At 35.7% G+C, this 14,394-nt stretch overlaps 1 protein-coding gene across 1 annotated transcript; it reads right to left on the bottom strand.

Moving 5' to 3' along the window:
• Positions 1–11,834: 11,834 nt before the first annotated feature.
• LOC132799100 (probable pectin methylesterase CGR3) lies at positions 11,835–13,763 on the bottom strand (the record flags this gene model as incomplete). The annotated part of the gene is made up of 3 exons (XM_025068197.3): positions 11,835–12,239; positions 12,653–12,705; positions 13,394–13,763. Coding segments are annotated over 3 exons (576 nt in total), but the record flags the coding sequence as incomplete, so codon positions are not given.
• Between the last annotated feature and the right edge of the window lie 631 nt (positions 13,764–14,394).

Below are 14,394 nucleotides of genomic sequence, written 5' to 3'. Positions count from 1 at the left end.
GAAGCAGAATTCTAGTTGAAGAAGTTCATGAGGGACAATACCTTATCCTTAAATCTTTTGGCTAGAGTTGGATGGAGCCAAAGTAGGCCCATGTGATGCGAATCCGCCCGAACCCATACAACCGACAACCCGCTGGGGTGCCGATCCGTTACGGATGAAGCTGGGACCGATCATTAGAGCCCTAGACAAGAAGTTCAAGGAAAATCTTGTTATATTTATACAAACAATAAGTCATAGTCAAGAGGGGTTGGCCATATCTAAAGAACCAAGGCCTGTTTTACTCATACAAGCAATAGAAGCCAAAACGGGCCCGGGTGGCGGTTTTGGTACATTTTGGAGTCCGGGAAGCATGATATGGTTCCAATGCTTTATGGGTTCAATACATATGCCTAAGAGGTCATGGAATCAAGTTAAATCAGCCTCAAATGCAATCAAAAAGGGCTTGTACGGACAGCATCAACAATTTGGCCGAATTTGCTGTATTGCTTGCTGGCTTTACTGTATTTTACTGTATTAACCTTTTCTTATTTTTCCAAGCATGGGCAACGTGTGGGACTTCATATTCAGTTTATTTGGCATCCTAAAAAGCATCTAGAACCTGATTTGAAGCACAAAGAGGTCAAAGATTGATCAAAGTCAACTTGATCAAAAGGCTAGCATTTTTAGTTTCCTAATTTGTTTTTACTTTTTGTTTTAGGAAACTACCATTACTTTTTGGCTTTTATTTATTTATTTTCTGGACAAATAACTTTAGGAAGGTTTTTATTTTATTCTTTCCATTGTAAATTAATTAATTCCTAATTTAATATAAAGGAATTAATTAATCAAACTTAGATTAGGAAAGGAAGTATAGTTTTGGCCAACTAGGTTTCTTTATGTGTGTAGCCGGTTTTTCCTTTGTTTTTAGGGTTTTATTTCATGGCTTTGATTTGATTAAGAAAATACTTGTGAGATTAATTATCTCTTTGTTCCTTGAGAACACCTAAAACACCATTAGAGAATTGGTTGTTTTAGCTTGACTTATCAATAGGTTTTCCATCCCCTATTGTGGCGTCTACATTATACCAAGGTTTCTAACCATAGGTTGGTTAGGGGTTGAGGTCCATTCCATAAGAACTTGAACTTAATTGAGATCCGGGCTAATATAATACGGGTTTAGGAGCAGGTCGTCCTAGGTTCGTATCACCATGATCAAGTAGCCTTGTGGAGTTTGAAAGCCATTTGTGGAGGGATAAGGGCCAGAAAACGATGAGTCCAGGGAAACCCAGAACCTCACAAAAGTGAAATGCCAAAAGACATATGTAAGCTGGAAAGGGAAAGGACTATGAAGGAAAGTCTCAGTGGAGACCAACAAAATGTCCTTATCTGACCAAGAGGGTCAAATTTGAGTGTGGTATATTGCCGGAGGGCAAGATTTGGGTTCAAGAAGGAACCTTGGATGCGTGGAGCATTACAAATTTGCCAGAGGGCAAAACTGGCTCAAAGGAGGAGCCAAGATACAAAAGTGAGCAAGATTGAGGCAAAGAACTAAGGAAGGGACTTAGTTCAAGATGACACTAGGTGTCAACAGCAAAAATAAGGGGGTCTTAGAAGAGAGGACCTCCATTCAAGATGTGGTAACTCGTCGAGTAGAGAATGCCACTTGCGTAGGGGATTGGCGTTGGAAGCCACAAGAATAAATGCACACTTGAGGGATGTTGTGCATCAATTTGCAATAGGAGAAGGCAAGTAAGCTTAAGATTTGCTAGCACATCACCATCATGAGGATGGAAATTTGAGCGTGGGAACAAGAGCTGAGAAGGGAAACTTAGCTCGTCACGGCAACAGAGTGCCGAGGAAGCATGAAGTGGAGTTCAAGGGAGAGAAAAACTACCACATGAAGAACTCTCGAGTTTGGGTACCGTTGGGACAGTTGACATAAGGGCAACACCTGAGAGGAGACAGTGTGCTCAATGAGAGGGTCAAGGTCACCATCGGATTATTTAATAGAGTTCGGTCCAAGCGAGGACCTTGAAGGCAAGAGGGTGCCTTACTTTGGAGCTTAGGAAGTTATTCATCCAAAAGGGACAATAAGCATTGGCTTGGATGCCAACGACTGTCTGAAGAGAACATCGTCCAAGAAGGGACACAAAGTTGGCTAGAGTGATGCCAACAAATGAAGAAAGCATTCATCCAAGAGGGACAATAAGCATTGGCTTGGGTGCCAACGACGGAAGAGAACCTCGTCTAAGAAGGGACATGAAGTTGGCTAGAGTGATGCCAACAAGTGAAGAGAGTATTTGTTCACGGGGGACATGAGTCTGGCTAGGGTGCCATCATGATATACAAGAGGCAGAATTCATCCGAAGGGGACACTATCTGCTTACGGAGCTGAAAGTGCGGGGTGAAACACTAATTTATGCACAAGGAGGTGCACGTTTTGAGGAAAGCTTAAGTTTGGGTGAACGCATGCAAGAGGTCCTTGGCCAAGTCCAAGAGTGGACGCACGAAGGTCGTCACAGAGGTGATTCTACAGAGGTAGAAGGACGAAGTATGCAGGATCTTGAGTTTGAGCCTGAAGAGCTTATGTGGATGAAAGGTATTGCACGGACTGCAGAAGTTTTGAGGATAGCCAGCAGGCACGTCGATGAGGGCATCGACATAATGAAGTGGGGGAGGATGTGACGGTCTGCACCTTTGGAATGGCCTAATGGCATTTTTGTAAATATTTGAAGGTCGGGATCTTCGATCTCGGGCCGTGGGAATTTCTTAAGAATGTCACTAGGATGGTGCATGTCAAATGGCAGGCCAAGATTTGAAGGTTTGCTAGAGAAAACCCCATTATGACTCCTCGCACAAAGCGATCTCTGTTGTTGCCAGAAAGGAAATGGCTCAATAAGCTCTTTAAGGGGGTGGTCCGTGTCTGGCTCTCCACGGCCCCCGTCTCTGACTTCGAGCTTAGGCTAAGCGAGCCTCCCATGGGCGACGGTAAGCCATGAGGCGGACATAAAGTGCCACGGAGGTGGGCTTATGTCTCCGAGAAACAGGGAGTCCCGAGGACAGTACCGGTAGGCGCTACAAGCTGGTATTACACATCACTCCTGTGCCAGAGGCTGAGTGTAGCATTCACAATGCCGTTTCCTATCGGCTATGCCAAGAACACACGTAGGCCTTTGTTACAAGGTTGTGGCAAATGTGCCAGTGAGCAGGGGCTCGGGTTCTGCCTCGCTCAAGAGGGTCGGAAGCTAAATAGGCACAGACAAGGCAACACCGTGCCATCGGGTGACATTCCTATGTGGGCTTCCGATCTTGTGTTGCTACCTTGGGTGGCATGTTGGCACGATGTTGGCGTGCATGCTCCAGGGTCGAATGCTATTCGGGATGTGCATGGACCAAGGCGCGAATGGAGAGTTGAGTTGCTGGCTAGATCTTTGCACAAGGTTGAGTAACAAGCTACCGAGTGGGCATGAGGCCATCGGGCTAGCTTGCTAGGCGGCATGAGCCATGATGATTAGGAGAATCAATAGATGGGGTAAGCATCTAGGTTATTAACCGTGATGCCAGGAAGAAATCATAGTCGCCTATGTGCGAGTCTCGCAAGAGTAGTTCTCGTCGGTGAACCTCAGAGGCGTACAATTGGTATCAGATAGGTCGATATATGAACTCGGATAGTGAGAAGGCTGGCCATGACTAGAGAGTCTTGGCGCCGCACGGTCTTATTTCTGCTGCATAAAATGTAGGACAGTGACACAAGGCATGTTGTTGATTTATACTTTTGTTGCAGTGCTACATAGATCACCTATGTGTAATATTTTATGTATAACAAAACAAAATGGTCTAAATACACATAGAATATCATATATACAATAAAATATATTAAATATCATATATTCTGCTTTGTACTTATTCAAATATACGATAAAGTAAATGATTATAGATGATTTGTAGGTCTAAAAACCAACATGTTTTATTTGAGCTCAATAAAAGGAAAGAAAATTCTATTATGCTAAACTTGTACATAAATTAAATGTTTCATGTATGTAATGTGTAACGTGTCAATTATTAATTAAAATGCTACTTTTTTATAAAACATGTGCTCATATTATAGTAATTGAAAAAGGATTATTTAAAGCATATTTCATTCAATAGCCTAATTATGCTAAAGAAATTCATCAAGTTAATATTTTACTTAATCTAACTTAATTAATTACAATAACAATTTAGCACATCTTATATCATGTAAACGGGATAATGACTGGGTAATGACCACATGTTAATTGATCAACCCAATTCATTGAAGCTATGAAAAGAGCTAAAACTTCTTAGGAAATTAATTTAGTAGTTAAAAGATTTACAAAACTAATTTGATCAATGGTGATGTAGTTGTTTCTTGATTATATATTTTTAATGTTTTTAATCAAATAATTATAGCAATATTCTATTATATATTTGTATCATTATAAGATGAGGCCAATATATGAACTCTATGACAACTCAAAGTTTGATTGTAGAGCACAAGAATTCAGTAACAAAAATAAGACAAAAGGTATCCTATTCAGTTAGTTAAAATCTGCTTCAAATATGCTTCAAATGTTGAATCATTTGTTTTCTTGTTTATATGACACTCACCATCCTGCTAGATATCATAATTTAATTACATAACTTCATTTTGATTTTATGTTGGTTTCTTGTTTATGGTTATGAAGGTGAGCGGTAGTATTGCAGAGGAGCTTCACTTGGAAAGTTTGCAGCATCAAATAGAAAGTGATCTTATGCCAAGTGCCTGATGTGACCGAAGTGATTCTTATGGTATCCTTTTAGTTATATGTTCTATGGCGAATTATATAAGTTAACTTCTTCTTTTTTTGTTTACAATTAGTTAATATTTAAAAAAGATGTTATACCTACTATATGGACCATGAGGTATACTATCTATGTTGTTTAGTTTGCCTTAATTTCTTTCTGTTTAGTTTTTAGCCAAGGTTGGAATTTCTTAGGCTTGGCTGGTGGAACATTATTAATTTTCAAGTTGATTACAAATATGCAGTTGGGGATAGGATAGGTGAACTATCTTATACTTATTCCTATTTTATGAATTTGAGGTTGGTTGAGGAAATGTGGTATTAGTTTACTTGTGGTTTTGTATTATAGGCTAATGGCACTCAAGACTTCCATGATAAACTGATATTTACAGATTGAGAAACCCATACTATCGGTTACAATTCCAAAAATGTGCTTGAAAATGCCTTAGGTCAGGTGCATATCGTTATCCTTGTGCACTTGATTATGAGGTTGATGTAGTGTCCCTCCTTAACGTATGGAAGTTGTGGGTTTTTTTTTTTTTTTTTTGTCTAGAAGTAATAATTGCTGCCCCCACACCCTTTTTGTGAATTTCATGTAACAATTGGCGTATTACTAGAGTGGATATCATGATGGTCTCATAGCAAGAGAAGAAACTGTAACACAAGAGGGATTTAATATTGGCTTTAAGGAATCAGTCCTTGTTGGGTACAAATGGGGTCTAGTTAGAGGTGATACCAGGTAAAAGAAAACAAAAGAGGAAAAGAATTTGAATGCTCTGTTGCTCATAGAGTTTTTAATGAAATTGCTATAAGCACATGATTAAAAAAGAATTTAAATGCTCTGTTGCTCATAGAGTTTTTAATGAAGTTGCTATAAACATGTGATTAACTTCTTTTCTCTGCTACTTTTGTTTTCCTGTTTTGTCCAATCTGCATCCCTATGACCTGCCTTCACTTTAATTCCGGAGGACTAGAAAGAGAGCATTTAAATTCTCAATATGGTAACCAAACTCTCAAAGACATGAATTGTACAGTTGCTTTTCATAAGGGTTTGACAACATGGGCTAAGTGGGTGGATTCTACTATGAATCATAGTAAAACCAAAGTCATCTTCCAAGGAATTTCTCTTACTCACTACCATTAAGTTTACTTCTTTCCCATCACCATTTTTTTTTTTTGAAAACCAAAAATTAATTTCGTGAATTTCTTTGATGCTTTTTTTTTTCTTTCTTTTTTTTCCTTTTCATATTTAGTGGCAAGGGATTGGAATGAGCTAGGGGTGACAAACTATGGAAATGAGACAAAACTCCTAAGTGGATCAGTTATCGAGGTGGATTGCCCAAGGCATTATATGTGGTGAAAGATGTATTAACTGAAATGAGAAAACATGTTCATCTGCTGGACATAACAACTTTATCACAACTCAGAAAAGATGCACACCCTGGCTTTTATAATGGCTTTAGGCGCATGGACTGTAACCATTGGTGTATTGCTGGACTTCCAGATACTTGCAATCAACTTTTTATACATTCCTCATACTTGTCATGCTTGTTCTGGTATTTTTAGTTTATAAAAATGATCATACGGTTACTTAGGTCCTTCCTTCCATAGATCACCATTTTTAAGGGAATCAAGAAACAAAACACGACCGATCTTTTCATTTTCAATGTCAACCAGATATTGAGAGTTAAACATCATTAATGAAACTCTACAATCCTGCATAATTTAGAGTATTTAATATATTCATAATTTGAACCATAAATTTGCACAACTCTTTGATTTTTTTTTTCCCTGGTAGATATGTCATTTAATGGCCCACTCTTTAATTCTTTGGTTGTTAAATATGTCATTTGATAGTTTCCTGACCTTGCATGTTACATTAGTATATGAGTCTTTGGAAAATTGCATGGTGACGGAGGAATGAGGCAAGGTTGCATGAGTCAAACATATGGGGGATTCAAAGGGGGTGAGACTAAGACAAAGTTATGAAAAAGTTCTCAAATTGGCATAAAAATTTGATTATCGTAAGGCCTTCGGTAATTACCAATGAAACCTACGGTAATCAATTTGTCCTTGCTTGAAAAATTACCGTAGGTTTCATCGGTAATTACCGAAATTCCTATGGTAATCATATTTTATCAATTTTTTTGCCCCCACAAGTCTCCTAATGTGTGTTAAATGCAACAACATGCAAAAATACTTTCTTCAATGATCCTAAGGAGAAAAAACCCTAAAAGTTCTGAAAAAGTTTTCAAATTGACACAAAAATTTGATTACCGTAGAGCCTTCGGTAATTACCGATGAAACCTACGATAATCAATTTGTAGTTGCTGAAAAAATTACCCTCGATAATCCACTTTGTTTGTAATTTTCTCACTTTTTCCAAATCTTGTGTGGATTCTTTTGTCAGAATCATTAATAAAGTTATATTTAGCATGTTCTTGGTAGAAACACACATTATCGAAGGTTGTCGGATTGAATTATGATGATTTGCTTTGAAAAAATTGAACAAATATAAATTGAGGCCACCAATACAATATTCTTGCCATACCATTATTTTCTTATTGACAACAAACCATCAAATATACCATATATGCAAAGGCTATAAATATAAATATAAATATTTGGACAAACATATGTATATATGGTATAAATATAAATACTACCAACAACACAGTGGCCAAAAAAATATATAATGATAACAAACTCTTTTTTATTCTTATTTAAAAGACACATGACAAAAACATTACAAGTTATCATTAACAAAATGCGAATACAATTTTGTAGCATACTCAATCTATGTAGTATGCAATTAGAATGATTGTTAAGCTATTCTTTCCGTTGCATTATTCTTAAGAGTTCTCTATGAAGGGAGTTGCAGATTGTCATAGCGGATGAGAGACTTAAGTACAAATTAAATGGGAAGACAAAATAACATGTTAAGAGCCGATTATGTGTTATGGCATATCTTTGAACAAATTGAATGGGAAGACACAATAACTGTGATTTTTCTTTGTCTTCGAAGGCCAAAACGATGTCGTTTAAGACTGATCCTAGTAGTAATGTTATTCGGTTCCTGTTTGTATCATACGCAATTTATGAAGATGTAGAATAAAATTTATTGGATAAAATAAATTGGAAGTCCACAATTAGAGCTCCAACCTTATAAGGACATTCTCCAACCTTATACCAAAACTCCTGTCCTCATAGTAACGAGGTTCTGAAACAAGAAATTTGAAGTCCACAATTAAAGCTCCAATGAAACAAGAAATTTGAAGTCCACAATTTGTAGTGGTACATTTCGAGCATGTGGTTTAAAACTAATTAAATGGGGTCCTGTTCAATGTGTAAAATGAATTAAATAGGGGAAAAGAAGAAGAAGGAAAACTTACTATAGCCTTGAAATCAAAACACAAATAATAGAGGAAAGAAGTAGTAAAACACACTTGCCTTCATGAACATTAAGGTAAGACCCAATTCCATTTGGGCTTGTACCATGCCGATAATCAAGGTCATTTTCCATAGTGGAACTCGAGCAAGAATGTCTAGGGCATTCCCTATAGGAAAATGAACATGTACCTTCCTATCACAAACTTACAACAATATGGTCAATACATTTCACCTAAAATGAAATACATTATTTGAAAAATAAAATAAAATACCATTGGTTCCATTAGGAAATCGAGCATTCCCAAGTGCAATATAACCCTTTAGGACCTGCAAAATGAAGCAAACAAAATTACTTTGCAATACTTGAAAAAAATATAATAATAATACTGGTAATAAAAAGGAAAAACAAGATAGATTAGCACTTACTGCAGTATAGCATGGTTTCTCATGTTCTTATGGTTTTCCAAAATGAACTGTCCTTCTTATATCAGTTGTTCGATGTAAATACTAGATAAATGCCCATAAAGATAACCACTTATAAGTTAAAAATGTATCAATAGAAAACATAGTCTATCTAGCTAAAATATTTAATAAAAATAAGTGCATGAATGTAGTTTGTAATTTTTACATAATTGTTACCAGTCAAGTACATATAATAGTTTATTATAGCTAACAAGCCTTCGCTCCTGAGTCAAAAAGATATATGCTGTCTGGATTAAACTCAACACAAGTTTTTGCTTGTGATGCATAATGGATGATTGCAGCATTTGGACCAACCAACGAACTAGTAGGAAAACTTAAGCCTCTAAAATGCTGCAGATATAACAGAAAAGAATATCTCTATCATGACAAAATTTTGTAAGAAAAACATATTCCTCTAGTGTATTACATAATTCAAATTTCAGTTGCTAATTAAAGCAAAGCCCTAACATGTAATGTATAATTAAATTAGCTTCACTTTTCAAAGGATTTTTTATCAGACCCATGCTATGCTAACTAGAAAATCTATCAAAATTATCATTATTTGGTCCATAAGATAAGAAACAGACATAAAATTGTTTTGAGGAATGGTACCCCAACATTTTCAACTATATCACTTTTTTAAGAAGAACATTTAAAAGTGGTTGATAAAGTATGAATTAACATATCCATGTCAAAGTTCATTTAAAAGTGGAAAACCCTTTATTTCTCTTCATATGTTGCACGAAACACACATTGGGGGACTTGTGGGAGTCAAAAAATTTATCAACTGTAATTACCGAAAGGCCTTCGATAATTATCGATGAAACCTTCGGTTCCAGCAAGGGCAATTTGACTACCGATGGTTTCATCAGTACTTACCAAAGGCCCTATGGTAATCAAATATTTTTTGGCAATTTTAGAACTTTTTCTGAACTTTATGGGGATTTTGCTGTTTAGGATCATTGATGAATGTATATTTTGCATGTTGTTGCACAAAGCACACATTAGGGGACTTGTGGGAGTCAAAAAATTTGTCAACTGTAATTACCAAAGGGCCTTCGGTAATTACCAATAAAATCTTTAGTAATTTTTCCAGCAAGGGCAATTTGATTACCGATGGTTTCATCGGTAATTACCGAAGGCTCTACAGTAATCAAATTTTTTTGGCAATTTTAAAACTTTTTTCGAACTTTATGAGGATTTTTCTGTTTAGAATCATTGATGAATGTATATTTTGCATGTTGTTGCACGAAACACACATTAGGGGACTTGTGGGAGTCAAAAAAATTGTCAACTGTAATTACCGAAGGGCCTTCGGTAATTACCGATGACACCCTCGGTAATTTTTCCAGCAATGACAATTTGATTACCGATGGTTGCATCGGTAATTACTGAAGGCCCTACAGTAATCAAATTTTTTAAGCAATTTTTGAACTTTTTCTGAACTTTATGGCGATTTTACTGTTTAGGATCATTGATGAATGTATATTTGGCATGTTGTTGCACAAAACACACATTAGGGGACTTGTGGGAGTCAAAAAATTTGTCAATTGTAGTTACCGAAGGGCCTTCAGTAATTACCGATGAAACCGGCATCGATAATTACCGATGCACCATCCGTATTGATTTTTTTTTTTTTTAATGTTTTCACTTCTTAAGGTCTGTTTCTCTCTTATTTGGTTTTGGATAAACACTATTTAAATGTTTTCACTTCTTAATGTCTTTTTTTCTTTAATTTTATCAACGGTTATCATTAATAAAGCTAGATTTAATACGTTCTTGGTGGAACACACACTATTGAAGCTGTCGGATGGAATTGGGTTAATCTTTTATGACGGTGGACAAATGTCAATTACCGACGATGCATCGGTAATTACCGTTGGGCATTAATAGCATCCTTGTAACAATAAGAACTTACAAAATACTGAACACAGAATGATATTTTACTAACACAATACGATAGATGACTTATAAAAAGGATAAATGCAAATCTAAAAAAGATTGGAAGAAGCTTTTGCTGGGAATATTCTCCAATCTAAAACTAACTAAATTTTAATGCATTCCATTAAAATAAATTCAAATGGTCCCAAGAATTTTAATCTTTCATCTATATGATTAAGTTTGGGGCTTTGAGATTTTATATCATAATGGCATATGGTTATACGGATGGGGTCTATTTAAGCATTAAAAGTGCCTTTTTTTTTGTTTTTTTAATGATGAATTAAAAAGATATCTCCTGCTAGATACTATTAGTACTATAGGCACTATATCAATAGTCCCATATGCCACATGGCCATTACAGAGGTATAGGACCTTACGAGACGATAAAAAGGTAAATAAAAACACAGCATAGTTGAATCGGCTTTTTTCTGCTGCGCTGGTGGTAAAAGTGGCTTGTTCAAACGAAGGGTAGGAACAAATATAGCAGATAATTATGAAACATAAGTACGTTAATAGACAAACCTGCCCTTGTCATCTAGGCCCAATAAATTATCTCCAGCTGGCCCCTACAACAAATGACAATTGGATTTTGTTACGTTTGAAGGAGAATGACTGTCTACACAAGGAGCAGAGCTCGTTTAGATCTTTATAGAAACTTAGTAAAAAAAAAAAAAAAGGCAATAACTGAGGTCCCACCTTAATTGAGCAGATGTTGGGGGACAAAGAACCATTTCTCTTCCATGCCACAACTAAGCAAAAGTCCTTGTATCAAATTAAAATTATTTTGTTTTGGAAAGGCTAAAGAATGAAGATGATAAAAGCAAGCATCATAGAGATATAACGATTGAGAGACACTAATTTTCACTTTCATTCTTTTTGTTCCATAATAGAAAAAAACAAAATAAGTAAAAGAGTACTTACCAACATGTATCATATATATACATTCTTGTATGGTTCGCATTATTTTTTTCCCTCTCTGCAATCTCACAGGTTTAGAAAATTACCTCTTCAAGTACCTTCTAACCTAAATTACCCCTCCAGAAAAATTACCTCTTCAAGTACCTTCTAACCTATATATTAACACTTCTTCATTCACTTAAGATATAGTCCCTTCCAAAAAAAGCAAAAATTTAGCAGCTGGTTTTATTTCCTTCTAGTGTCTCTATATGCTCTCTCCCCTTTCAGATTAAGAATGGATACAATATTAAATTTGTTTCACAACTTGAGAAACCAAGCGGATACTGAGAGTACCAAAGTATCTGTTTATATAACAATCAGCGTACTCAGATAACAATATAAGACCCTTCTGAACACATACCACACTCATTCTTGCTTTAACTTCAAAATAATAACTTAAATAAAATAATACAATTCATATTCTTGTGAACAATACAACTGAGGGGAAAGATTGATAGTCTCCTACAGAAAAAATTGTCTAAGATGAATTATCAAAACTAGCACCTCCAAGTGCTTCAAGACTGATAAAAAAAATTTAAAAAAAAATTCAAAATGTTAATGGAATGGCATAAGGTAAAAAATTTGGCATTTTGAGACATATGACATCTTTGTCGCTGCATGCTCAAACTTCTTGATAGTAGCTTCATTCTCCTCCAAGCTAGTCTGAACAAAATACTTGACCCACCAGGATGAACTCCTCATCTTAGCCTTCAAAAAGGAAAATAAAAATAAAAATGCCAGTGTGTCGGTTATTTAGAAAATTAAATTGTTTATAAGATGATATTCAGACTAAAGCAGCCACGAGACACAGGAATATCTGCAGCACAACAATATGAGCTGAAATATTAAGATAAACCAGCCTTTCAAATGAAAACCTTTCATTCCTAAAGCAAAAGAGGTTGTTTTTTTTCTTCGGTAAGCTTTTTAAATTCCTTATATTTTCTTTGATTCCTAAACCTCTCCATCCAATCTCACCATCTCAAGCAAAGGAAGATTATCATGAAAATGATCAATAACAAAATGTCAGCAGTTAATGTAATAGCTTATCACAATGAATTAAACAACTTTTGAAATAAAAGAAAAGCATATGAAAAATAAGTTTCAAATGCAGATATTCTTACCACCCTTCCATATTTGGATTCTGAAACTTTAGCTTTCCGATGACCAGGAGAGCCTGAATAGACATTTCAAAAGATGTCACTAGAAAACAATCATATATTTTTCATCCCAATATAGAAGTTTTACTACCATAAGTATCAAGCAAAGATTACTTTGAAGTTTGAACATCATAAAAGAGCAGTTTTCTCTAAGAACTGATATCATTAAAATACTATGACTGTCCAGTACATTCAAACACAAGAAGGAAAATCAAAATTTGCTGTCAAATAGAAATGTGAATATCAGAGAACCTTCTTTTAATTTATTAAATGTTTAAAGCATCTCATAATATTACAACATAATTTATAAGAAAATTTTAAAAACATCCTACCACCTTTTGCTTTCGTTGGCATGTGGGAAGGCATTAAGGAAAAAATCTTAAAGCATTCTAATTTAATAATTGTGAAACTTGGGATTAAGAAAAATGCACCAAGATTGGAAGATAACATCATAATCTCATATAAAATTTGGTTGTCATGGTCTTCACTAAAAGATACTTATGTGCCAATTATCCATATATCTTATGTTCAGGAAGCACAGATTGCCAATTAATGCAAAAAAAACAGTTTACTAGAGACTCAGAATAAAGAGAGCATAAAGAGCAGCAACAGATAACCACATAGAAATGCAATTAACAAACACAATACAGGGTAAAGCCTCTGTACTTTCACAAAATCTATTTAACAGTTGGACGATCTTTTCACCTGTAAAGATCACAAGCCCATCAATAGATACCCTTGCCAGATCTGGGAGGGTCTTTTTAAGGTACCTAGGAGACAAATATTCCAATGCATCTGAAACAATTACAAGAGAAAATGATTTTGGCCTGTATGGAAGTGGAAACTTGATGTCGGCAACAGGCACAATGCCTTTCTTCACAAGAGCTTTGCAGTTTCTATCAGCATCCTCTATGTCATATGGTTCCACACCCGAGGCTTCAGTTTCTTTCTCCTTTAGCAATTTAGAAACCACTGAACAAGTATCAAGGCCAACATGCAGAATTTTGTGCATGCTGTCACCATATGCTTTTGCTAGAATGGGAATTGCTCGTTGGACCTCCACCGTGCATAAAAATCACCTGGAAATAAAAGGAAGTTAAAATCCTCAAGAGAGGTGACACCATGGAAAGTTAAGCTCTTTTTCTGAAGGAACCATTTCAACTTAATCTACCATGAACTTTTTATATAACTCTGCAATTGGGTTGACACTTCTACAATGTTCAAACAAGCGAGCAGCAAATATGCATTTTAAAGTTAGTTACTCAACAGTGAAATACATTATGAATTGACTGATCATAGGCTACATTGTTCATGGAAAATATGGTTTAAGCATGGTCGAAGCCTTACTACACAGGAATAGCTAAAGGAAAGCTCTGGGGAAAAAAATATCATCCGAGACTAAATCATCAAATACATAGTTATGCATCCACAATCACTCCATCTTTGATTTCAAAATCCAAAATTCATGAATAAATTCCAAGTAACACAAAATATGCAGCAACCAACATACGAATCACTGGCAATCTTCAGACAGATTGAAAACAAAAATGTCAAACAAACAAGAAAAAAGACCCCAAAAAAAAAAAAATATTTACCTTCAACCTTGCCAACAGCCTCCCTAATGTTGACAAATCCACCTGTCATATTAAAGCTGAATTGCAGTCAAGCATAGCGAGTATAACAAAAATATCCCGCAAAGTAGTTCT

This window comes from Ziziphus jujuba, chromosome 11, assembly GCF_031755915.1.
Source record: "Ziziphus jujuba cultivar Dongzao chromosome 11, ASM3175591v1".
Lineage (NCBI taxonomy): Eukaryota > Viridiplantae > Streptophyta > Magnoliopsida > Rosales > Rhamnaceae > Ziziphus > Ziziphus jujuba.
Note: the sequence above shows the minus strand (reverse complement) of the source record. Positions and strands in the feature narration are given on the sequence as shown.